Raw genomic sequence first — 26,088 nt, 5'->3', positions numbered from 1 at the left:
CCACCTATCCAGGTTACGTGGTATTTTGACCATCGATTTCTCCTGTATTCCCTCAAATTTCTCATTTGTCACTAATTTCCTTTTTTTTTTTTGTTTATAGTGGAAATGCACTTAGCTACCCAAAGCTAGTTTACAGGCATTCCACTCAGAAATAACGGGAAACAAATAATAATCAAATCGAACATAACATGTTAAAAAATCCCCACTGGCAGGAGGCAAACCAGCTGGAAAGGGTGAGGAAAAATAAGGACCAAATCATATAGTGCACCCTTGTTCTGTTAAGTTGTCTTTTTCAAGGCAAAAAAATTGGAATATCAACTGAAAAACTGTCCATTGGAAGGGTGTGAAGATTATTTGTATCACATATCAACCTTATCTCCCACGAACGTTTGCTTTAATTTGCGTCCAGTCTGGCGCGGCGATAATTTTTGGGTATTGCACAAGCACAAGAGGTTAGATGTCAACAAATAGTTGGTCACGCCATTTGCTTATGATCCTTTTGACACCGAAACCTCCACTTTTCTTCTTAACTCTCTTTAGTTCAGCACACAGAGACCCAATCTTTTATCGAAAGACATTTATGATTCGGTTGTTCACAACAACACCGCGAATGCCCATTTGTTGAAAAATTTTCTTCACGATTGCAGCGGAGGCAGACTCGCTATTACCCTTTTCATTCTTTTTGGCAATTGTGTAGAGGAGATAGCTGAAAGTCGGATAAAAACGACCGGGATAAGATATATGTGAGACTATTAGCAATGAAAATTTAAATCATTATTTGGTGTCTGAAAAAGATGGAGACAGTAAATTTATTTAAGTTCTTATGAATAACTTACTTGTTGGCACTGCATGTAAAGAAAGGTGGCGGATGGCCCCCAAATCCATTAGTTTGATTGTCCGATCCATCTCCCATAGCATTCATGGATCCACAGAACGCAAATAATAGCAGAAGTCCTCCAACTTAAACGGCAATTTGACCCATCCAAAATAGTCGAAAACAAGCCGAATTATATACCAAAATAAAGGGAGTTTTTTGATCTATTTTAATTTGTCGGTAAAATCGAGATTTGAGGATGCCTAGAGGAGTACGGACCCATTGTTTTCACACTGGTGTGAAATGACCTTTGATCGTCTTTAAATATTGCGCAAACTTGATTGGAAAACTTGGATTTTGACCCATTTAATCTTAAGATTTTCGTGTTTCAAAACGTCTTGTACGATAGCTTTCATATTCATTTTTTTTTAATTCCTTGGTAAAACTGATCGCCGTTAAAATGTTTTTGAGTAATCTTGTAAAATGTTTCAAATGGTAGGTGTTCTTGGGTCAGACATTGGTGGGGGCCTGATCGCCAGAACTTGATATAAGCTTTTGTTAACACTGAGTTTGATATGGAAATGATTTGCAGTTACAAGCTTGTTTTCAAGCTTGCACCTTTACATAAAACAAAGACTTTTGTTCAATTCATCTTTCTTGGTGTCTCAAAATGGTGAGAGGGAATTAATTGATTCCAAGAAAATTTATTTATGTCAGTTCAACAAAGAGAGAACTTTGGATCAGCAGTTCTTACTTAACCCTATCTATACCGGGCTTTTTTTTGTCTTCTAGGGCCGGGTGGGGGAGGGGTAACAAAAACTAGAACCAATAAAGGGACACTAATACGGGCTAAACAGCTTACAGAAAGGACAGTAATTTTTCTTCATTTCAAAAAGGTTTTCCATTTCGTGAAAAAACGGCATGTCGAAAAATTGGTTGTCATGGCAACCAGGAGAATCTCCCCTTCTCGATAGGGTTAATTACTAAAATGTGAACCAAAAAGAGCTACTTTGAATAAAATTAAATTGTTCCCTACCTCTTGATCAATTCTTTCATTCTGGCACATTTTGCCCCATGTCCTATTGTCTTGACTATCTTTAAGAGCTCTTTTGTCGGCATCTCCATAAATGTCAGGCTGTCAATTTTTTGGTCTGTCGAAGTAAACTTTAAAAATTTAGTGTACATAAACACGGTAGATCTATTTTGTCAAAAGTCATTTAACAGTGTTCAAGATAGGCCATAAAAAAAAACTTGAACATGAACATAAAATTTGCATATTAAGTTAATAACGTACATGCAGTTGGCCGAATTTATGGAGAGAAAACGTACTTATTTCGTGGTATCCATCATAGCTTTGAATGCTGTAGCACAAATGCAATAGAGTTTTAAAGTGTGACGTCACGTTGCCATGGCACTAAAAAATTCAGTTCTAAACAACTTGTCTCCGCTTTGTCAGCCTCTTTGTCTTCACGTCAAAACGCTTATTAACCCTGTGTTTTATTAGAAAAGAGGTCATGAAGAAGAACAGAGGGTCAAAATGGCAAATACTATTTGAAAAATATCGCTTTTTGTCCGAAGAAATTTATCAGAATGGATACAATGGTCTACTGCTTTGCTCCGATGTGCAGTCATGCATCAGAAAGCCACACTTGTAAGTTCTTTGCATTTCCAAGGGATAAAAAAGAAAATGAAGAATACAAACGATGGATCCGTCTGATAATGTTTGTAACGGCACTTGTAATCATCTTTTTGCTCAAAGAAGGTCGTAAAATTTGAAAAACCGTCCGTACGCAATCCCACAATGCTAATGCGCTCGTGTTTGTTCGGCGGGAAGTTGCAGGGCAAGATAGTTTGGCAAGATGCGTTTACAACAGAAATGCTAAAGAACAAAAAACACAAAGACAATTTATACGTATTTGTTGGATATGTTGACAAACGTGGAAAGAAGAGAAAGAGAGAGAAAAAGAAAAAAAAAGCGGAGATGATCAAGCAAAGTTGAACGTGGAAGAGAGCGACGGATAGCAAGTTAGAGCAGGCCGACCGGAAAGAAAAGTAAGCTTAAATTTAAAGAAGCCTCACATTTGCCTATATCACCCGTTCGTGATCAGTTATGGTAACTTTTAGAACTCTAAAATAGCTTTACATGGACACTTTAATCGCTTTCGATACCAGCAATGTTTGAGAAGTTAATTTTGAAAAATTTGTTTCGTGGCCGTGTGTTTTTTCGTTTGCAGTGCACGGCCCTTAAGCTTATAAATGTGTTTGTAAACAAACACAAGTTTCAAAGCTCTGAAATAATTCTACCAAACACCAAAGAGTACGTTTCGGTATTCTCCTTTTCTTAAACTTAGAGACTAGAATTATTACTATTTAAGAGCAGAATTGACACAGTTTTTAATATCCAATAATTTTTTGCCGGGAGCTTACTTGCTCTCGCAAAAAATACCATGTTAACGTGATCACGACGGCCGTTTCAACAGATCATTTGTAAACCAAAAAGGTTTCTTCCCGGAAAAAAAATCGAGAACTTTCCTTTATGTTATGTGTTTCAAGCTTTACACAGATATTTTAATCGTTTATTAAATTCTCGATACCATCGATATTCGTGTAGGAATAAATATTTGAACATTTTGTTTCGTGGCCCTGTTTTTTTCATTCGCACCTTTCGGCATTCATGTGTTTGTAAACACACATAAGTTTAAAAGCTCTGAAATAATTCTACCAAACGCCAGACTATTTTCCCGTATTCTCCATTTGTTAACGTTTATTTAGAGACTAGAATTATTACTATAGGACCAGAATTGACACAGTTTTGGATTTCCAAACATTTTTCCCCGGGAGCTAACTTGCTCTCGCAGAAAATGTCATGTTTACGTGATTCCGACGGCCGTTTACAGGTCATTTGTAAACGAAAATCACTGCATGAAATGTCGAATATACGGCGGTATAATAAAGCCTAATACATCGTGTATACGGAAAGATGTACTGATGTATAAGGATTTATATGTATAAGGATTGTATAAGGTTCAGTATACTTTTATACCTTATACAACTGTGTACTGAAAATTATATTTACCGGTACACAATGTGTAAGGTCACTTCTACAATGAAGTCAACATAGTTTGAATGAAGCTTTCAACTGGGTGTTTTTTGAAGATTACAATGCTTCTTACACTTCAAAGTTACCTAACGCACTATTTTCTGCAAAATTGCTGACAATGTCGGTATATGACTCAAGCGTGTACTGCTGATTATACATTACCGTATACAAAGTAAAAGAACAACTTATTATGTCTTATTCCAATTGTAGTGGTTTCATAAACTAATTGTTTCAAACACAAATTAACGGGTCATTTGTGTCGGTTGGGTCATTTGTGTCAGTTGGGCCATTTGTGTCGGTTGGGTCATTGGTGTCACTGTTGAGCCATTTGTGTTGGTTGGGTCATTTATGCTGGTTGGGTCATTTGTGTCAGTTGGGCCATTTGTGTCAGTTGGGCCATTTGTGTCAGTTGGGTCATTTGTGTCAGTTGGGTCATTTGTGTCAGTTGGGCCATTTGTGTCGGTTGGGTCATTTGTGTTAGTTGGGTCATTTGTGTCAGTTGGGTCATTTGTGCGGGTTGGGTCATTTTATGCTGGTTGGGCCATTTGTGTCGGTTGGGTCATTTGTGTCAGTTGGGCCATGTGTCAGTTAAGCCATTTGTGTCAGTTGGGCCATGTGTCAGTTGGGTCATTTGTGTCAATTGTGTCATTTGTGTCAGTTGGGTCATTTGTGCCGGTTGGGTCATTTGTGTCAGTTGGGTCATTTGTGCCGGTTGGGTCATTTTATGCTGGTTGGGCCATTTGTGTCGGTTGGGTCATTTGTGTCAGTTGGGCCATGTGTCAGTTAAGCCATTTGTGTCAGTTGGGCCATGTGTCAGTTGGGTCATTTGTGTCAATTGTGTCATTTGTGTCAGTTGGGTCATTTGTGCCGGTTGGGTCATTTGTGTCAGTTGGGTCATTTGTGCCGGTTGGGTCATTTTATGCTGGTTGGGCCATTTGTGTCGGTTGGGTCATTTGTGTCAGTTGGGCCATGTGTCAGTTAAGCCATTTGTGTCAGTTGGGCCATGTGTCAGTTGGGTCATTTGTGTCAATTGTGTCATTTGTGTCAGTTGGGTCATTTGTGCCGGTTGGGTCATTTGTGTCAGTTGGGTCATTTGTGCCGGTTGGGTCATTTGTGTCAGTTGGGCCATTTGTGCCGGTTGGGCCATTTGTGTTAGTTGGGTCATTTGTGTCAGTTGGGCCATTTGTGCTGGTTGAGTTATTTATGTCAGTTGGGTCATTTGTGTCAGTTGCGCCATTTGTGTCGGTTGGGCCATTTGTGCTGGTTGAGTTATTTGAGTCAGTTGGGTCATTTGTGTCAGTTGGGCCATTTGTGCTGGTTGAGTTATTTGAGTCAGTTGGGTCATTTGTGTCAGTTGGGCCATTTGTGCTGGTTGAGTTATTTGTTTCAGTTGGGTAATTTGTGCTGGTTGGGTCATTTGTGTCGGTTGGGTCATTTGTGCTGGTTGGGTCATTTGTGTCGGTTGGTAATTTGTGCTGGTTGGGTCATTTGTGTCGGTTGGGTCATTTGTGCTGGTTGGGTGATATGTCTCGGTTGGGCCATTTGTGCAGGCTGGGTCATTTGTGCTGGTTGGGTCATTTGTGTCAGTATGGTAATTTGTGCTGGTTGGGTCATTTGTGTCGGTTGGGCCATTTGTGCTGGCTGGATCGTTTGTGTCGGTTGGGTCTTTGTGTTGGTTGGTTCATTTGTGTCGGTTGGGTCATTTGTGCTGGTTGGGTCAATTGTGCTGGTTGGGTCATTTGTGTTGGTTGGGTCATTAGTGCTGGTTGGGTGATATGTCTCGGTTGGGCCATTGTGCAGGCTGGGTCATTTGTGCTTGTTGGGTCATTTGAGCTGGTTGGTAATTTGGGGCAGCTAACTTATTGGTAGCAATTTTTAACGAGGCCCTCTGATATGAAACACTACAGAGTATTAACGAAAATATTTGATTTGATGTGCCAGGAACACCAGTTCACTGGAATTTGATCATGACAAGTCCATACTTTCATAGAAATTATATCACCAAGAACCCACAAAAATGAATGATACAGTGAAAATTAACCCCATGTAGTTTATCACAATGGTAATAAAATTTATTTGATAACTCTATTGCTAAGGACTACATTGCAAAGCACTTTGCACAATAAGTTAATAGCTAAAAGAAAGAAAATCTTAGATTGACTTGAGCAAAAAAAATTATATTTTTAGATGGTTTGTTATAATAACTTATTTGTACAACCATTTTTTAGTACTGCAAAGAAATACGCCTGCTTGTTACAGCTGTATCAAAATAAAGATTTTTTGTGCAAAAAACTCCTCAAAGTTGGAACCCAGCTGAGAATTTCACAGATTATTTCAGAAACTTGTCAATGTTAATCAACTACACTGAAAATTTTACTTGCATTCTGCTCTGCAAGAATCTCGAACAATTATTAAAAAACCACAACAGCAACTTCTGTGGCCACTAAAATGAGACAACTATTGCAGTCTTCAAACTGCAACATTTTTTTAATGAACATGTGACAACTACAAACAGTAAGGTAAAGGAAAAAAAGGCATTTTCTGTCTTTGGTTTTAAATTAAGGCCTACAGCAAATATTTAAACGAAAATTGGAACAACTTTCTTAAAACAGGAGCTTAAAACATTTCATTGGTTTTCACATAGGCGAGTTTCCACTCCTATACAACTGTGCATATTTTCTACTTAAAATTGTTCTACTTTATGTTTACAGTGCATTAACTTCAAATAGGGCAAAACTTGTTGACCAATGAGAACATGAGCACACATTGATGAAGAAAGAGGAATTGTGTAATTCTGAATTTGCCTGTACTATCAAATCATGTAGTGTTAACAGAAGCAAGACAACTTGCCTGACATCAAACGTCAAAAACTCTGCTCCATGTAGGTCTGGCTATGAGAAAAGACTAGTGTTGACTCATTTAGTGGCAGCTCATGCTGTGGCCCTGTTTGAAATTACTTCACTGTAATAATTAACAGAGTTATTTTAAAATAATGACCCGTGTTGATACCATTGATTTAAGAAAGACTTCAGGTTCCATACAGTAATTTGATTTGGTACAGTGTACTGTTTATTCTTCATAAATGAAATTTAACATCGAGTGGAACAGCCACAATAACTCTCTCTTTACCATTGGGAGTTTTGAGATCATAACGCATATCAGCCACAACACAGACACTGTCAATCCTGGACACTGGCATGAATGCTCCCACTGACTCAACCTCAAATGAAGGCAAGCAGACCTGAATTGGTAAGCCAAAATAAAACCTTGCATGTGGGTGAAGCTTGTACCAGTGAACACAGGCTAGAGTGTATGGGAGGTCCACCATTTTGCCAGCAGGGGATTTAATGGTGACAGTATGCTGGAAAAAGTACTGTACAACACCTGCATGTAAACAAATACGTGTTAATTATATCTTCTTATGTCATGCCATGTCACATCATCATGCCATGGTACTTCGTCATGACGTCATGTCAGGTCACATCATGCCATGTCATACCATGCGTGCTATGCCATGCCATGTCATCATATCCTGTCATGTAATCATTCATATCTCATAACCCAATACATCATGTAGTACAATATCACATCATATCACATAATTAAAAAATACAGGATGATGGCCAATTTTCCTGCTAAACCTTTCCACATGAAGGTGTTTGTCTATAGATCACCATCTACTAGTTTTTAAAGCATTACATCTGTTTGCACTGGCAAATTTTACCTGAAATATAAGCGACTGACTTGCAAAAGCACACAACTTTCAAATTTGTAGCGGTTAAGTACCTTGTAGATATCTTTTTATTCTGGACCCACCAAAAAAATAATTGTAAACACTTACATGTACAAAATTTTGACTGATTGTCAAAACTTTAATTAGGATTTGACATACCATACTAGCACTTGAGAAAAAATTGCTAAACAAACTGCAGAGCGTCTATGTGGTATCCTGACATGAATTAAGATTGTCAGATAATGTAAAAATTCAATCTTTTGAACGAATTTAAGGAGGTTAATATAAATTCCAGAAATTAGGATTTTTTCGGCAAGGACCAGAGAAAACAAAGGCTGCGGTTGATTGCTACACAATAGCAGGGGTATAGAATGGTAAAATCCGAGACCTTCGTTTAAAATCTTTTTTTCTAAATCCGAGCCAGAGATGCCGCGATGCAAAACGTGTTTTTTACTAACACTGCTGAAAAGCATAGTACGGCAATTTATGATGCAGAATTTATCCAAGCTTACATGTTTCACAGAAGCTGCAGAAGCGATTGGGATGTTGAGCCGTTTTTCAAGATTGTTTGTTGTCAGTTTAGGACGGTTTATTCATTTTCACTTGGTTTGCAAGACTCCGAGATTGAAATTTCAAAATGCGAGATTCCGAGACCCGCTTTATTTTTTCGAGCTCGAGATTCCGAGACTCCAGTTTGAGACGCCGAGATTTCGAGACCCGCCGAAAATTTGCCGAGACCCATTATTTTTCAAGGACCATTCTATACCCCTAATAGCCATTTTGCGACTTTAATAACTAGCATTCTGCAGGTCAAGTTAATATGACCTCACGTTGACCACAACTTGACTTGAGGTGATGTTTAAACACACCATCATTATATTCCCTGTTCGGGCATTGTTGTAGGAAAAGTCAGCAAAATAATATTTCGGGATACATCTTCAAATATAACTTGTAAACCCTTTCTGATTTCATGCCATTAAAAATAATATATTGTGTGGTTACATTAAATATCCATACCTCTCTCATCGAAGGGAATTTTTCTAAGATCCCTCCACCTCTTTGAAATTCCAATCAAGCTTCATACATTTCTTTAAAATAATTTGTTTGATTGTTGGTTTGTTTTTGAGAACCCTTCACCCTTAGGAATTATTTCCAATCTCTTCTGTGGGGGCAGTATGGTTTGTTGTTTTTGAGAACCCTTCAGCCTTAGGAATTATTGCCAATCTCTTCTGTGGGGGCAGTATGGTTATTTTGTGAAACTACACATTTGACACTTGTTTGCACAGCTTACCTGGCCTTAAATCCAGTGAGTTTGTGTCCAACTGATTTGAACCATACCATCGAGCCAGAATGCAGGCAGATCGTTCACTTCTTGAGTATCGTGAGTCAAGTTTCTGGTGATACAAATTCAACTGGGCACATTTCCGCACAAACTTTGGAACATACACAATGCTATCTTCTTTGTGCAAGAAGCTGTACATTTTTGCTAATGCAGCAACCTCATCATCAGCCAAGTAAACTTCTTTGTAGGGAGGAAGAGCCTCAATAAAATGTTTGTCCACGAATGACAAATGAAAAAGATTGCTTCCAGTGCAGCTTTTCAGTTTAATACTTTCTTGATACTCAGCTGGTGTAAGATGATTCCTCTTGCTTAGTGCCAGGGAGCCTTTGTTAGTTTCTGATAGCATATCGCTAAAGCCATTAAATTCTGCTGGCCAAGATATGCTTCCCAGCTGATGTAGTTCCAGAAATTTTCTCATTAACTGCACCTCTATCTGGTGGTTGTTTACATGTAATGATCCTAAGACTCCATTATAGCGTTCAAATGAGAAACACCAAAAGCCATAAACGGGGCCAAAATCAAGAATGCATTCACACAAATGGCAGTGAAGGTGCATGTTTGGTGTGATAACTGTTGAACCATACAAATTCTCAACAGTTTGACAAAACTTTACGAGTAGCTCATCAGCAACTTTGACTTGTGATCTTGGTATTACTGTGGAGCACAATATTCTGCAGGCCTTGACAAACAGCTTCCAGCACTGCAGATGTCCATCTGGAAGGATGTCCTTCAGTGCAAAGGTGGAAAACACTAAGGCCCAGTTTTTAAATTGGTCAGCAGTGAAACCTTTGAAGCTTGATGCTATTTTAGATGGAATTCTACCAATGCTGGATGGTACCTTCAACTTGTTGATTCTTTTTTGAAGGAGTTTAAATTCCTTTTCACCTAGCAAGTTGGCTTCCTTCCAAATTTTTAACATTTTCTTAGTGGTTCCCAACATCAAATTGTGCATTGGGTCAATGACTACGAATGAAATAAAGTCAAAATAAGGAAGGTGAATTAAAGAAGAAAGTCTAATGCCATATTTCCTTTCTTTTCCTTCACGGTCTTTCTTGGGGGATGCTGAATTCTTGACTGCCCATGCCTGCTCTCTATGTTCAGCATTGGAGCGTAAGGTCCAACTGTCTCGATTAAAACCAGAGAAATCTTGCTTTTCGCCAAATGATGACCTTGGGAATTCCTTTTTACACTTGTTGCAACCCATTTTTGTACTAAAGCTTAAAAAGCCACATAATTTACGAGACGCTGGTATGTCACATGTCACACAGAGTAGAGCAAGTCGACAAAACCTGGGTCCAGTAGTGGGGGTATTTATCCAAACGCCATCCCAGAAGTCCAATAATTCATCAACAAGAGGGTCCAAAAAGGAATTTACATCACGGCTGGGCTCCCGTGGACCTGGAATGATACCAACAATGGCAATGTTCTCCTCTTTGTTTCTTTCTTGAGGAGGCAGGTTAAGAAAACTGAGATAAAGGACCCCCACACTGTAAACTGAATCTTTGTAGGGTTGAAACCAATCAAGGTTTAACATGCCTCCAAAAGTGTTAGGAGCATCAAAAAAAGCTTCTCCTTCTGTATTCTTAAAGGTTTTCCATGTTCTTCCATCATAAATATCACCAAGGAGGTCAGGATCTCGAGATGACTTCTTAAATTCTTCGCACTTTTCTCCAAACCCAGGCCGCTTCAAAAACTCTTCAAGAGTCTTCTTCACAGGACGATAGCAGAACACTCTCTTAGCTTTTAAAATCAGTTCTCCACTCTTAGACCTCACTGCCTTGAAAAGGGAAGCACCACAAGTTTTTCTCTGGGTTCTTCTTGGGTGGTTTGGGAATTCTACAAAACTGCAACGCTTTCCCTTTTTCCTCCCATTTGCCATAGTCTTCACACAATCCTCGGGTTTGTAAACGGCTGAGCACTTCGGACAGACAATGTATTTTTGAAAGTCCTCTCTCTTTATACCCAGATAGTTCCTTATCATGAACAAGGAATTAGGCAATAAGTTTGCAATTTCCTTGATTACTTTTGATTGAGAGATTCTGGCCAACAGTTCTATCAACTTCTTCAAAAAGGCAAACAAAATGGACAAAGCTGAATCAGAAAGGTTGTGCAGTGTTTTCCAAGAGATCAGGAACAAGATTACTAGCTTAACCACTGCACCGCTGATCGCTGATAATCCTGTGGTCTTAGTCACCTCCTTCTCCTCCTCCTCCTCCTCTGATGACAACATTCCAAGCTCATCAAAACTTAACTCAGCATCATCACTACCAGATCTCTAAAGAAAAGTAATTTTTTGTATTATTAATTTTTGACAATGGAATAATTAAATGATGCAACAACATACTCAATTTCTGTCACCTTTGATCCCATTCTCTCTCTTCTTTTTCTCCTTTTTGGTTGAGGAGAGAGACCAAGTTTGCAAGTAGTCATGTGACCACCCAGCAAATGTGACTTCAAACCACAATTATGGAGCAGAATTTAAGGTGGTGATACGTATTACCAGCCTAGTGTTTCATTAAGATGTGTAGCAGGAGGGCAAATCGATGCAAATGATCTCAATAATTCAAGTCATGTTGGAAGCCCACAGTGGAAAACAACTACTTGTAGGTAAGGTTGTGCTCACAGCTGGATAATTTACCTGGTGCCCTACCCTTAATGAAACCACTGACCAGGCTCTCTCTTCTCAACAACAAAAAGGAACCTTAACCTTACATGCTAACAGGGTCTGAAATCAATTTCACTTCAATTTTTAAAAAAAAAAAAAAAAAAGCTCAAATGTGAAGGCAACATTCTATAATAATAATAATAATAATAATAATAATCTTTAATAATAATCTTTATTTGTGCTTTTTTTTTTTTAATGTACATAGTTGATTCTTACAATCTTGTAGTGGTAATACATAGAATTAAATTAATTATTAGTTAAAATAATGTGCAAGCAAGGAAGCTAAATGAACCATTTGGTTATCTTTTTAGCTCCCTGGCTAATTTAGGTTCTAGATAGCAGGCAAAAAAAAAAAAAGAGAAAAAAAATGAAAAAGCAAAAGGAAGGAAGAACTTATTAATTGTCAAATGTTAACTTATGTTACGAGGTCAGCATAAAAGAAAATTAGTTCATTTGTTGTTCTGACAGTAAATAACGTATAATTTGTTTCGGAAAAGCAGACACACTTTGTATGAGTTTTTTTTAAAGGAGTTGGAAGGTCTTTCCAAATATCGGTTGCCATTATTGTTTACCTACATTAGTTTTGACGTTCCGCTTATAAAGATTATGCTTAGCTGCATATCTTGTGTTGTAGCCATGTATATTACTAGCATATTGAAACATGTTGTCGAACACTTCAGGCAGGAGGCCTTTATGCTATGAATGCAAGAATTTCAACACTTGTAGGCGATAAATATTATTAACTGTTAGAAGGCCTAGTAGATTTAGCAAAGGTTTGGCTTTTCGCTGCCAAATGATTTGGCAAAAAAATTAATATTAATCTTACAATATGACCTCCAAAACAACTGTAATCCATTGACTGCAATCTAAATTTAGCAGCTGCAGTTTTTAAGCAGTTTCATTTGGCAATCATGACAACAAAAAGATACCATGGAATTCACTGAAAGTTTGGAAATTACTGAATTCCAGAACAGAAGAATATGATCTGCCAACATTATCTTACAATTATCTAAGTACTTAAAAGTTTACCACTGGATGACACTGACTGTATGTGCAGCAAACCTGGAGTTGGTCTTTATACTAAAAGCTAAGAGGGCTGTCTATTAAAATAAATGAAAACCTTGTCACCTAAAATGAGGTCTATTCAGCTACATAAAACCATATTCATATAGTTGCTGGGACCATGATTAAATGCCAGAAGCATCTGAACCACCCTTTTTTGGGCTACTCTATCAAGCAATAGCAGACTTCAAGTGTGGGTTTTCTATGTAACAAGGGCAAATAGCCTGTCTTACTTCTCAGACTAAACGGTTGAATTCCACAAGATACCATTTTATGTACTTTATGTTAAAAAATTGACAAAAATTGAACTTTCAAAGAGCAAGAAGCACACTATTGTTTCACCAATCCATGGCATCCTCATTGTCATCCCCGACGATCCCGTGGATTCGCGATAGCTCGGACAAAGTATAAAGTATTTTAAGAAGCAAAAGGCCTCATTTGAATTGTTGTACATGTATTTGTTGAAAACATGCTACCCAAGGACGACTTTAAACGTTTACATAATTTTGACATGACAACCAGCATTCAAAATACATTAACAGATTACACTCCTATTGCAATGTACCAATCTTGCTCTCTGAAAACTGAGAATACCCTATTATGTGGCTCATTCCTGAGAACATATACTCACATGAGAATCTTCGACACTGTCAGATGACTCTGCATTTGAAAATTCACCATCACCAAAATCTTCTCCACAGAAAGTACTATCACATGTATCTAATGGCATGACAAATTATATGTACATCTTATTATTAAGAGGCATTAACCACCTTACTAAGCATGAGAGATGTGAGAAGGTCCATTCAAATTTTTCCACCCTGATTATAATTTATACTATTTGACTGTCCATATATAGCCTGATGATATTAAGAGTGAATATCAGTCAAAATCAAAGAAATCGTGGCCATGGTCAAAAAGTCGATTCATTCTTCCTCCGTCATGGGTACAACAAACCAACAAACACCAAATTACCGCAAGACAAAATTCAATCTCACTCGCTCCCTAATCTGCAGTGTCACGCACGAGCGACTTGGCTACACTAACAAAGAGAAATTTACATCCCTTGATTTAAAATAACTCATACTTTAAAAATCTTACTAAACAGTGTGTCAGATTTCCCGGTGAACTTGCTGAAAAAAAAAGAAAATAACTTGATAGCAATACAACCTGGAACAATTAAAATTAATTATATTAAGGGTGCGAAGCTTTATCATCCTTCGACAGCCAATCGGAAGTAACTTCCCACGAAAAGTAAATATTGCATTGCCTCTTAATAAACAAATCTACTTATCCATATCTCTAGCTGAAACATTAAAACCAGAGTTTATTGTTGGGCAAGTTCACAGACAGACAGAACAACGATGTCTTATTCGTTTTTTACTATTGTCGGTGGGATCTAGCTCCTCAACTTCCGTCACACCACTCACACAGTGTAACAAGCATACAAAACATCTCAACTAAGGCCTTGAAATTTTTCAGAGCTGAAACAGAAGAAGAATCGATTTTGGCAAGAATGAGTGTTTTCAAAAGGCGACGGATTTACTGGAAATGACTATCAGTCCAGCTTATAGTGAAGGTTAAAAAGTAATTTTTGCACTATCCCGGAACTTGTTTTGGGTCACTCTGAAGCAGCTGTGGAAACGAATTTATTTCCTCCAATCCATGAAGTTTGCCATCCCTTTTTTCGTTTTTACATCTTTCTGAAGGAATTTTTTTTGCGAAGCTGAAATGAACTATTTAAAAAAAGACCGGAACATTGGCTTATATAATAATATAAGCGTAATCCATAACAAATGGGAGACATGAACCGAAATAAAGGTTGTTATTAAAAACTGGATCATTGTGTAATGCAATTCCAGGGTTTTGATTGACTTAGCGGCCATGGTATATGACCCATTATACCATGCCCGAGAAGAAGCGACCATAAATTGTTTTCTGGTTGCTCTTTAAAAGGAAATCAGCAAGGCCTACCAATATTACTAGATTGTTTTTAATAAAACAATTATTCCACTCGCGCTTGTTGGATATGGGATGATTATAGGCAACTCACTCAGTATCTATCATCTCATATCCAACGCGTGCTCGTGGAATAATTGTGAATTATGATAATTGGATTGGATAACAGAGGGAAGAAATTAATAACAAAATGACCATCAACAACATATTGGCACAAAATAATATATTCCTTTTCCAACGCGGCTGACAGCTCCTTCAGAGTGACCCGAAACAACTTTTGAACAGGACAGACAACCATCTCCAATAACTTCGTTGGCTTTTGAAAAAAAATTCTACTTCTGGGTGGTGTGACGGAAGTTGAGCCAGGAGCTAGTGCTTTCGTCTCCGCCACAAATCCCTACGCAAATCCCACCGACAATAGTAAAAACGAACAAGACATCGTTGTTCTGTTTGTTGGTGAATTTGCCCAACAATCAACTCTGGCTTTAGAGGTAATGTTTCAGAGATATGGATAAGTAGATTTGGTTGTTTATAATTAGAGAACGATGCAATATTTTCTTTTTTCGTGGAACGGTTACTTCCGATTGGTTGTCGAAGGATGATAAAGCTTCAATCTCATCCTTAATTAAATTTATTTTAATTGTTCCAGATTGTATTGCTATCAAGTTATTTTCTATTTCTTCAACAAGTTCACTGGGAAATCTGGCAAATATGACTTATTTTAAATCAAGGTATGTAAATATCTGTTCGTTATTGTAGCCAAGTCGCTCGTGCGTGACACTGCAGATATAGGGAGCGAGTGAGATTTAATTTTGTCTTGTGGTAATTTGGTGTTTGTTGGTTTGTGGTAACTGTGTAGACCATATATTTTTAGAATGTTTTTAGCGTTGTTAAAAAGCCTTTTTATACAAACTTTGGCCGAGGAGTTAATTTATTGAATTATGCCTTGTGATGTAGAGTTGTAGATTTCAATGGCGCTGAATTGTAATTTTGTCAAACTTTGATCGGGGTTTGTGCAAAAGTTCTGCTAGATCCTAAAGATTTTAAACCATACACCTAAAAATCGATGACTGAACTGTCTTTTGTCAAAGTATCAGAGGATTTGAAACACTACTGGTCAGCTTTTTTTCTCGCTGAATTTGGATTATTTTAGACTTTTGCGTGATAGAGAAAAGTGTCTACTTCATCTGAGCTCAGTTCGCTTACAAACGAGCAGAGATGAAAATAATTACTATTGTTTGACTGAGGAAGAATCGATGAATTAAATTATACTAAAGAAAGATTCACAGCTATGTAAATATCTGTGTAGCGAGAAACTGAAAAATGTAAAATTTCAAGCTCCTGCGTGGTGAAATCCGAGCTTCTGGTAGGGTGACCGTTTTTGGTGGTTTTCTGCCGTTACATGGAATGTTTCAAAAAACTAACCTTATATCCTTTACTTACTTACCTAGGCCTTCAAACTTACAAAGTATGAGCGAAATCGATTTTCTGACCGTGGCCACATATTTTTGATTTTCCTCGATTTTTACGGACATTCACTCTTAATCAAACCACATCCTATATTTGACACTCAAAATCAAATTCAATCACAGGCTTGAGTTTGAACATAAATGTTGAGTTACGAAGCCCAATAATTCTTTCAATTGTGTTTGATTTACTTTGAATAGTTTGACTGAGTTCAATTAGTGACTTAAGGGTGAATTTTAAACTTCTTGATGGGTGATCAAACCTATCAAATTCTGTGAAACAATTTATTGGTCCGATTGTTTTGGATTATCAAACTCATCCAACCCAATCGTTTAATTGAGTTTTATCATGTTTGATCAAGTTCAGTCTGCAGTCTGCATTTTACACTGACCGATTCTTAAACAAACTTTTCCTCTTATATTCTCTGTAATTTTTTGCCCTGATTACTGATTACCCTTCATGCACTCAAGAGCGTGAACCTGGCTATGATCATCGCAGGTATGTTTAAGCAGTGCTTAAGCAGTGTTCATAACTGTGATGATTATTCAGCCAACTCAACCTTACATACATTGATCAAAAGATCAAGTAATAGTAAGCTTATAATTTATGTATGCATAGGTATAAAGCTTACCTAGACCTTCTGGATTTTCGGTGGAAAGCGCTTCAAATTCTGCAGGGGGTTCAGGGCATTCATCACTTGAAGAGTCAAACTCGAGGTCACTTGAATCAGAATGAAAATCGTGCCTTTGCGATATACTGGGTGTATCTATAAGCGAAAAGTAAGGTTAATGTTAAATAAACGGCCACAGCTTTAGCTTGCATATAAAGCAGATCAAACAAAATACAACACGTGCTACGTTGTTGAGAATTCGCTTACCTAATATTACTGTTGTCTTCATTCGTTTGTGCGCATTGTAAGTCCGGATTGAGACTAAACGATCACAGTGTTCGCACAATCGCTTTTTCGTTTTCGATCTATGTACAGTTTTGTCATTCGTGGGAGACTCGTTGTCCATTTTCACTTTTTCTTTCGAGAAGCGTTCAACGACTGAAGGCTTGGCTACATCGCTGAAGCGGCCGCTTTGAATGATGGGTTTGTGGCGGGAAATCAGTCGCCTCATTGCTTTGCCGCGGCACTGTTAACTCCGACTCCTATTCCTAGTATTTTTGATTTCGCAAACATGCGTCAAGCTTCCAGCTCGTTAAATCACGGCAGTGGTGGCAACTTCTATTCAGCGTCATTAACTCCGACCTGTTCGAGCGGTTCGGGTTCGAGAGCAAGTTCTGTCGGCAACCGATTGAATCGATCGTCTTCAAGTTCAGGCCGGTCTAGCGACTCTACTCCACTGTCCTCGCGAGAAAATCGAGAGACGATGCAGCAGGTAATCTCTGGTCTTACAGCCTGCCAAAGAACGATAGAAGAACTTCTACAGTCTGTGAAAAGTTCAAACGAGCGGATCGAACAGTTGACGGACAAAGTCAATGCCCTTGACGACAAGGTGATGGCATTATCAACTAGCGATTTGGAAGAAGCTGATCGGTGCAGCAGTGGACATGCAAAAAAGAGGAAGAGACCTAAATCATCTCTTGTCGTTCAAGTAAGTATACTTCTTATCTTTAACTGCGAAACGTTGGATACCGGTGTTGCCAGTCACGATGCGCACAATGAATCTCATCGGTTACAACGGAGATTTTGTTCCAACTTCGAATTTAAAGGTTTACCTCTAATTACTAAACATAGCTGATCGCACGCAGTATCGATAGAATCAGAAATGATTTCATTTTTAAAGCTTCGACGCTAAATTTGTCAGAATAACAGTCTTTATAGTATGCTTTAGGTCTCAAAAAGTCAGTTACAAATTCAAATCTGTGATCTTTCGGCGTATTTACCAAGGTGAGAAATTTTGTTGCGATTCAAAAAGGAGCCGACACTTTTGTCATGGCACAACCTAAAGCCTGGTTTTCATATGACCGCAAGTGAACGCAAGCTATCGCAAAGAGGGTTATTTTACATTTAATCGCAAACGATAGCAAAGCAAAGTTTTATCGCACATTTCAGTCAAAGGAAATTGTCAAAAGTACCAACTGTTTGTGGGCAATGAGATTGTAAAATCCTCAATGAACAGAATATTGATCCAGATGGTATCTAGAATTTTCGTTCGCTGCAATATCTTTAGTACGCACGCAGTTCTGATATTACAGAATTTTGCTTTCAGATCTGCCGCAGATAACTTGAATTTCTAGTAGTGTATGTACCGTACTGTTAGGATTGGCTGGAGTGTAAAGTGCTCTATCCCCAGTGTCGTAGCAACTGATCGCAGACGAACACAAACCTGTGTAAGATCTGCGATCCGCGATTGTCTGCGACCGTTTGGAAACCAGGTTTAACTGAATCCCCGTTTACAAAACGTAGTTTACAAAGCCAAAGTTAATACATATCAGGGGCACCCAACGGATCGTTTCGGTAAATTATCTGTTCGGAAGGCCCTTAATCCCCTACAATTTTAGACTGCAAGCAGTCCCTTTCTGGATAGTCGACAGGTCGCGCGAAATAGCCCAGCGCGAAAAAAAAACTGGAGCATACGAGCGGAAGGGGGCTTGCGCTATGAGTACACCATCTCGACTAACCAGAAAGGGACTGCTTGCAGTCTACTACAATTTTCGAAAGGGAATTTTCACTTCGAACTTTCGTGATATGGGAAATTGAAGGCCTAGTGTTTTCGGATTGATAAAAATGTCGCTTCCGGTTCCGAAAAAAGGTCAGCTAAGATTTTCGGAAAGGAAATAAGACCTACGGTTTTCGGGAAATGGACAAAGATGCCCTAGTAATTTCGAAAAGACTCAAGCTCTCCTAGAACGACCGAACAGATAAAAAATATTATAGCGCGACCCGAAATGAACCTACAGAGCTTTAAAGGCACTCCAGATAGACTAAAATTTCGTTTCAAAGGATTTGAGAGAAAACTTTCGTTGGGTGCCCCTGACATATAGCGAGAGTAACCATAAAAGTCACTCTTCTATGGAAATTTTTCTTGAGTTTAAAATATTTTTCTCAGTTTCACAACTTGGGCTAGATTGCAGAATACCCGTCCCACCAAATGCTCCCGCAGTCCCGCAGTCGTGTTCTTTAAAGCTGCTCCCCGCGCAGTCGTCGCGCTACACATGAATATACTTCGTTCTTTAATCCATGAACCGAAACAAGCACGCTACACATGAATATAACTCGTTCTTTAATCCATGAACCGAGACAAGGAAATCCATTAGCCGAAACTTAGATTTAAGTACCCATCGACTTTGGGACTGAGGGACTACGGGAGCACTGGTTTTACTCACTTCATTTAAATATTCATCGACTCTGGGACTGCGGGACTGCGAGAGCGCTCGTTTTACTCACTTCATTTAAATATTCACCGACTCTGGAACTGCGGGACTGCGAGAGCGCTCGTTTTACTCACTTCATTTAAATATTCACCGACTCTGGGACTGCGGGACTGTTTACTCACTTCATTTAAATATTCATCGACTCTGGGACTGCGGGACTGTTTATTCACTTCATTTAAATATTCATCGCTCAGGGACTGCGAGAGCGCTCGTTTTTCAAGTAAGATATTTAGTGGGCCGGGTATTCTGCAATCGCTCCACAACTTGTATTTGGGTCTGCTTTTAGGAGGAAGTTCACAAGCTGCACAACAGCAGTGATACCGCCAAGCAGTACAGAGGAAGGGAAGTGTGAGTATTTTGTTAAATTAGAATCATCGTTATTTGGCAGGTAATTTTTAAAGACGCTTTTGTATTTAAAACAATCAATTAAAGCAAGTGACACACTCGCACACCAACCCATGGCCTGGCCACTACCTTACGCATTTTAAACGTTTATAGCGCAACATAAGCTTCTCGGCTACACATGAAGTGTCGCGCGTTATCGCCTACTCAATGATTCCTTGTTAGTTTCCGGCTACTCATCGATTCTTGTGCATTGTCGGCTTCTTATCGAGTTTTAGACGTTCTCGGCTACCGGCATTAATTCTTGTGTATTCTCGCTTACTAGAGCGGTCAATTGAGCAATAAAAGTGAAATGCGTATGCTTTGGTTTTACATTGTTGCGCTCTCTAATTGACCAGAGAAACTCGCGCCACTTTCTCAACCAGTGGGAAGCAAAACCAAAACTAATCGCGACTTGCGACCGCGCATTTTCCCGCGCTTAAGTGTAATTGCTTCCAATTAAGATTGGCGTGGGTAATTTTTCGGTTTGTTGTGATTGGCTAGAGCAATTGCTTGGATTTTGGTTTTACGACAATCAATTGAAAACCGCTATAATCAACCCTCGTGCGTTGTCGGTTAATTTAATGTCATTTGGCCCAGCGTTATTGTTCTTTGATCAGCAATTTTAGAAATGCTAACTAAATAACCTGCACAGTCAGAGCAATCCAAAGCAATCCTCCAATAACATGACGACTTGAATTACACACTCTGAATATGCAGCTCTAACAGGCGTTACTGGAAATGTGGCTAAAATAAAAAAATAAAATAAAACAAATACAGGGGAAGAGTAAGAAAAAAATGTTCTTTTCGAACGTCTCTCCTAAACGAAAATTTTAAACACTGTTTTTCTTCGTGCTGAAATGCTTGGTACGCCAGCTACTTTATTGCACTAAAATAATCTAATACCTTTTTTATATTTATTTTAGGGTCAGCAGTGTTCACAACAAAAAAGTAACTGCACTTATTGTGGAAGAGCTCTGTCGCCAGTCGGGGCGAGGATTTACCCGAGCTGTTGTTGAAAGTAGGTAACAGTGCAACATATCACAAGTCTGCAAAGCTGAATCATCGGCATTGTAAACTCGCAAAAGATGTCTCCTACTTGGACTAATAAATTCCTTGATTCTTTACAGAAACAGCCAAAAAGTACCACGAGCACCTCCGCAGAACTGCTTTGGGAAAAATTACAGATGACATTAAAAAGAGGAAAAGAATAAACCTAAGAAAAGAGAGGGTAAGTGATATTTTTATATCTGTCCGCGCAAAAGAAATCTACAAAGTTCATGATTCAATAGACCTTGGCAAACATAACAGAAATTACAGTGGTTTTAAGCAAATCCGTTGTCGAAAAATGCGTGAAGCGCTCGTTTCTCAACAAAATGTTTTATTGCTAATTAATGGTACTAGGCAAAAGTTTCCTCTGACAAAATTTGAGGGAATTATCTCTGCCACAAAATGTTATCTGGCTTTTTCCCGGGAATTTTTCAGCCCGCGGCAAAGAATTACAGATGAATGTATGGAAAATTCAAAAACCCAGAGAACGTTTTCTGGCAGAGCCAATTCCCTCAAATTTTGTCAGTGGAAACCTTTGCCTAGTACCATTAATTAGCAATATAACTTTTTGCTGAGAAACAAGCTTCACGCACTTTTTTGACAACGGATTCGCATACGCCGAAGACTCAGTGTAATTTCTGTTATGTTTGCCTACCCGCCAAGATGGCTTCCAAACTGAACCGTGACAATGTCTATCTCCTATTAAAGTAACGATTACTCTTTCATAGTAGAGCAAGGGCTGTGATTTTACAAAACATTCCATTTCTTTATTGTTCTTTTGAAGTGCGTTGTGTTTGACAAGCTTTCCTTTTGTCGGTGAAAGATATAAATAGTCCATTTTTACGACATATACCTCCATTCGTCCAAAATGCTTACCTTCTAACTCCCCCTATAACTAACTCATCTTAGTTAAACCATACCAAGGACAATCTTTCCTTTCTTGCTATAGAAATACGAAAGGAGAAAGAGCCAGGTCAAGGATGAAAAGGAGGCCCACGCCTTTTCAAAACTTACAAAAGAGCATATGTCAACGGACGAGGATGCCAGCAGCAATGATGGTGAAGAGGGCTGGATTTCAAGGCCGCCTGGTTACCGCAGCCAATTGCTCACTACCTTTCTAAACAAGTAAGTAATGCTTATTAATAAAAAAAAATACAATAAAAAGGGAAAAAATCCTGTTTCAACTGAATCTAAATCTTCTCTAATATATTTGTTTTTGGAGGCCAGGGTAAAAGCTCTATTAAGCCCCCAGAAGGCTTTTGTATTTAATTTTACTCCTCATTTACGGGGGGGGGGGGGGGGGGGGCTTATTAGAGAGGAGGGCTTAATAGAGGTGGGGAGGTGGCTTATTTCAAATCTTGAACACACCATTTCTGTCTTAAAATAGTTTTTATACAAGATTCAAACAAAAACGGTACAACTTCAATATTCAATAAAGAGGAGCAAAACGCCAGTTGCGTGTGAGTTTTATATTTGTTGAAAAACAAACCAACTGGGTCGCATGAAATGGATTTCGTGAGAGGGAATAAGAGGGACTTATTAAAAAATCTCATATTTCAAGAAAGGTGGTGGGGGAGGACTGGCTTGTTACTAAGACGGACTTCCAAACAGGGGCTTATCAGAGAAGGGGGTTAATAGAGACCGGGGGATTAATAGAGCTTTCACAGTACTTTTGTTATCGATGTTGTTGAAAGACTTGTATTAAATTAATGTCTTTTTCTTTTCTTAGACTTGATAAGAGAAGCCAAAAATCGGAGAACTCCGTAAACAAGAGATGGAAACGAACCAACGCAAGACAAGGGGAGACATCCGAAAAAGAACCGCCAATCAGTACGCCCAAGTGGGCAATTTCTGACGAGTGGAAGGCCCTCCTTGAGCAAAGAGAGGAGGTGGAGGCAGAGGGGTATGTTAATTGTTTCATGGACTTAACTACTAGAAAAAAAATAGGCCGGAACACTCTTTTTCTGTGCAACGTTCTTCGAAAACTAGAAATGGCACGATTTATTTATCAATTATGACTTTTATTAGAAATAAATTAAACAAACAATGCACAAAACAAAAAAGAAATAGAAGTCGAATTAAATTTGCTCTGTAGTTAATAATTTCATGTTTATTGTGTTTCAATGAGTTAACCAACGTCAACTTTCATTGACAGAAACAACGAGGACAATGAGGATTCCGAAGAGGAGGTGAATGATCACGAAACAGAAGAAAGTTCCGAAGAAGACAATGCATGGGAAGAAATAGAAGTTTAAGCTAGTTTAGTATGTTTTAATAGCAACAGTCTGTTTGTAAAAAAATGACATGTAGGTTTCTTTTCTTTATCAGGTTTTATAATGCGATTTTGAAAAATGGTAAATTTAGACTTGATTTTTCCTTAGATTTTTGTGTTTCTTGGCGTTTCGTTACAGAACGTTTTTGATGAGAGGTGCTGTAAGATGTAAATAAAACTATTTTCTTCATAAAGACTTGCTTCTATTCATCATTTAAGCGTTTAATTCATGGGGTCTATTCCTTTCGTAACATCTTTTGTCCCGCTCTTTAGTTTCCAAAATTTCGTTTATATTCCAGGTTGTAGTGGGGGAAATGGTAATATAATAATGCCAAAACTACATTTCAGAATAAAAAGTAGCGTCCTGAATGAAAGGGATCTAAACTAAAGGATAACAGCCGTATACTCAGTAGGCCCTCCCTCAGTATACACGAAGTATTCGATATATATATATACTGATATGAGCCCTGAACTATAAGGAATCTACCAAAAAGTACTAGAACCCGTATACATACCTGCTATACAACACCAGTATACCTATGACTCACACAGTATACATGATGTATACTGATATGAACCATGAACAACAAGGAATCTACAAAAGAGTATTAGAACCCGTATACATACCTGCTATACACCACCAGTATACCTTATGACTCACACAGTATACATGATGTATACTGATATGAACCATGAAAAATAAGGAATCCACAAAAGAGTATTAGAACCCGTATACATACCTGCTATACAACACCAGTATACCTTATGACTCACACAGTATACATGATGTATACTGACCTGTATACTGAAATATAAGGAATTATGCCACAGATGTATACGGTCCTGTTATTTTCTTGGCATACCCTGACGTATACTGGTCATTATACGAACCTTACACATCCTTATATTTGCCGTATACCACTATGTATACTGACTGTATACGCCCCAAGTAAGGGTCCGTATACAGAGGATTTTACTAATGCTTTCTTCCAGGCAACAATCGATAATTTTATTTATGTTATGTGTTTAAAGCTTTACGCAGATGCTTTTATCGTTTTTAAATTCTCGATACCATCGATATTCGTTTAGAAATTAATTTTTGTACAATATTGTTTCGTGGCCATGTCATTCACACCACACGGCTCTTATGCGTTCGTAAACAGACACAAGTTTAAAAGCTCTGAAATAATTCTACCATACACCAAAGACTATTTTCCTGTATTTTCCATTTGGTTGACGAGACTAGAATTATTACTATAGGAGCAGAATTGACACAGTTTTGAATTTTCACTCATTTTCCCGCGGGCCGGTAACTTGCTCTTACACAAAAAAATTATATCATGACGTGTAATTCGACGGTCGTTTACAAATCATTTGTAAACGAAAATCCTTTCTTCCAGTACATGTTTTTTCTTAGATTGGTTCTCGCAACCGTTAAACAGAGATCTCGACTCGTCTTGAAGAGATGGGGAAAACCACCTGAGAAAATCCAAGCTCTCACTGAAGTGCCTCGAGAAATTTTAGCTATCTGGCAGACAAAAAGATAGACGGAACTCGTACAAAGTAATTGTTCTCAGAAACATCAGATCTAGAGCCGCTTGAAAAACCGTTTAGTTTCATAAAAGATCCAGAGTTCTTGCAAGCAACAAGGCACTAGATGCGTTTGTCAAAACACTGAGGAAAGATCGTGAAATTGCTTGCTTAGTAAACAAAGAAACGCTCACCCGAGAAATCGTTGAAAAGCATTTCCAGTCTTTCAGCTCGGCCCAGCTGACACAACAAATCCTTCGTAGCTTCAAAATACTGCTTGGCTTTAGCTTTTGGTGCTAGAAATTTGTAGAAAATCTTGCCGGAGCGATTGGGGCACAAGACGAGTACTCAATTTTTTACTGAGCTTGATGCAAAACGCTCTCGATTTCATTCAAACTTGAACAAAGCTGCCACTTTCATTCATGCCGGTCCGCGCGCGGGAAAATGTTACAAGTTTCTTTTTTTTTTTTTGGCAAATAAAGTTCAGCTTTTCTGCTATAAATCTCTGCTTTGTTATCAATGTGTTGAATAATAAAACTATGATCCTGCTCAATCTTGCCGAATATCGCCTGATTTTAGCCAACTCGGCCTACGGCCTCGTCGGCTAAGTATCAGGTGATACTTGTTCCGCGCGATTTCACAGGATAATTGCTAATTGTAAGAAGAAGTAGCGCGTTGAAAGCACTTGCATGGTCGTCATGACTGATTTCAGTTTCTCAACTGAACAAATGTCAATCCTATCCAAGTTTTTAGCTTTGACACAAATAATCCGGCTTTTGTTGATTCCTGTAAGAAACACGAAAACTAACGTTTAGGAATTCCCCTTCTAGCTGCCGCACTTGATTTCCATGTATTTGTGGTACAAACAACCCGGCTTAAACAGTCGAACTCCAAAGAACTTGAAAGAAGTTGTTGTTTTTGGACACAATATTAAGAAACCAACGGAGTGTAGAGCTGGTGTGTTCAGCCAGCCTCCATTGTAACAAATCAGCATTCAAAAAAAATAGGCCCTCTGCATTGCATTGTTATTGTCTGGGCAGTTTGCTGCATATGCACTAAAAATATAACTGCAGAAAGGATGAGGAACTGGTAAGGTTATTACGTTCATACACTAAGCAGATTTTTATAAATGCTATGAAAAAAATTGGAGCTCCGCTTTTAGGCTTGGCTAAATATATATATTTAAGTTCAAAGTAATAAAAATTAAAACAACTTGCACTCCTTGCTACTCAAATTTAGAATCTTATTTTTATTTCTTAAAAAATTTGACTCAATAGCCCAATACATTTACCAAATCTCTGCTGGGAAAATGGTAACTTTGACATTGCTGGA

General features: G+C 38.3%; 2 protein-coding genes across 2 annotated transcripts; one reads left to right on the top strand and one right to left on the bottom strand.

Annotated features, from left to right (window-relative positions):
- Positions 1-5,774: 5,774 nt before the first annotated feature.
- Positions 5,775-17,263, bottom strand: LOC146465559 (uncharacterized). The gene is made up of 6 exons (XM_085128730.1): positions 17,020-17,263; positions 16,774-16,908; positions 13,348-13,436; positions 8,939-11,264; positions 6,770-7,298; positions 5,775-6,723 (listed from the first exon to the last, which is right to left on the bottom strand). The coding sequence occupies exons 1-5, from the start codon at positions 17,261-17,263 to the stop codon at positions 6,991-6,993; spliced, it is 3,102 nt and encodes a 1,033-aa protein (XP_084984856.1). The 3' UTR covers positions 5,775-6,723; positions 6,770-6,990.
- LOC146465558 (uncharacterized) lies at positions 17,177-23,650 on the top strand. The gene is made up of 7 exons (XM_085128733.1): positions 17,177-17,740; positions 19,810-19,871; positions 20,831-20,925; positions 21,035-21,135; positions 21,904-22,079; positions 22,684-22,857; positions 23,110-23,650. Exons 1-7 carry the CDS (start codon positions 17,324-17,326, stop codon positions 23,207-23,209), a joined length of 1,125 nt encoding a protein of 374 aa, XP_084984859.1. The 5' UTR covers positions 17,177-17,323; the 3' UTR covers positions 23,210-23,650.
- Positions 23,651-26,088: the final 2,438 nt, after the last annotated feature.

This window comes from Pavona decussata, unplaced genomic scaffold (assembly GCF_977016875.1).
Source record: "Pavona decussata unplaced genomic scaffold, jaPavDecu1.1 SCAFFOLD_156, whole genome shotgun sequence".
NCBI classification, from domain to species: domain Eukaryota; kingdom Metazoa; phylum Cnidaria; class Anthozoa; order Scleractinia; family Agariciidae; genus Pavona; species Pavona decussata.
The sequence above is the reverse complement of the archived record's forward strand: the minus strand, read 5'-3'. Positions and strand labels throughout refer to the sequence as shown.

Bases quoted from the DNA above. Each gene is read 5' to 3' on its own strand.
- LOC146465558 (XM_085128733.1), top strand. From the start codon at position 17,324: ATGCGTCAAGCTTCCAGCTCGTTAAATCACGGCAGTGGTGGCAACTTC. The intron at 17,741-19,809 runs GTAAGTATACTT...GTCTGCTTTTAG, and splicing joins AATCATCTCTTGTCGTTCAA to GAGGAAGTTCACAAGCTGCA. The intron at 20,926-21,034 runs GTAGGTAACAGT...GATTCTTTACAG, and splicing joins TACCCGAGCTGTTGTTGAAA to AAACAGCCAAAAAGTACCAC.
- LOC146465559 (XM_085128730.1), bottom strand. From the start codon at position 17,263: ATGAGGCGACTGATTTCCCGCCACAAACCCATCATTCAAAGCGGCCGC. The intron at 13,437-16,773 runs GTAAGCTTTATA...TCATGCCATTAG, and splicing joins CGAAAATCCAGAAGGTCTAG to ATACATGTGATAGTACTTTC. The intron at 7,299-8,938 runs GTAAGCTGTGCA...GTTTACATGCAG, and splicing joins CTCACTGGATTTAAGGCCAG to GTGTTGTACAGTACTTTTTC.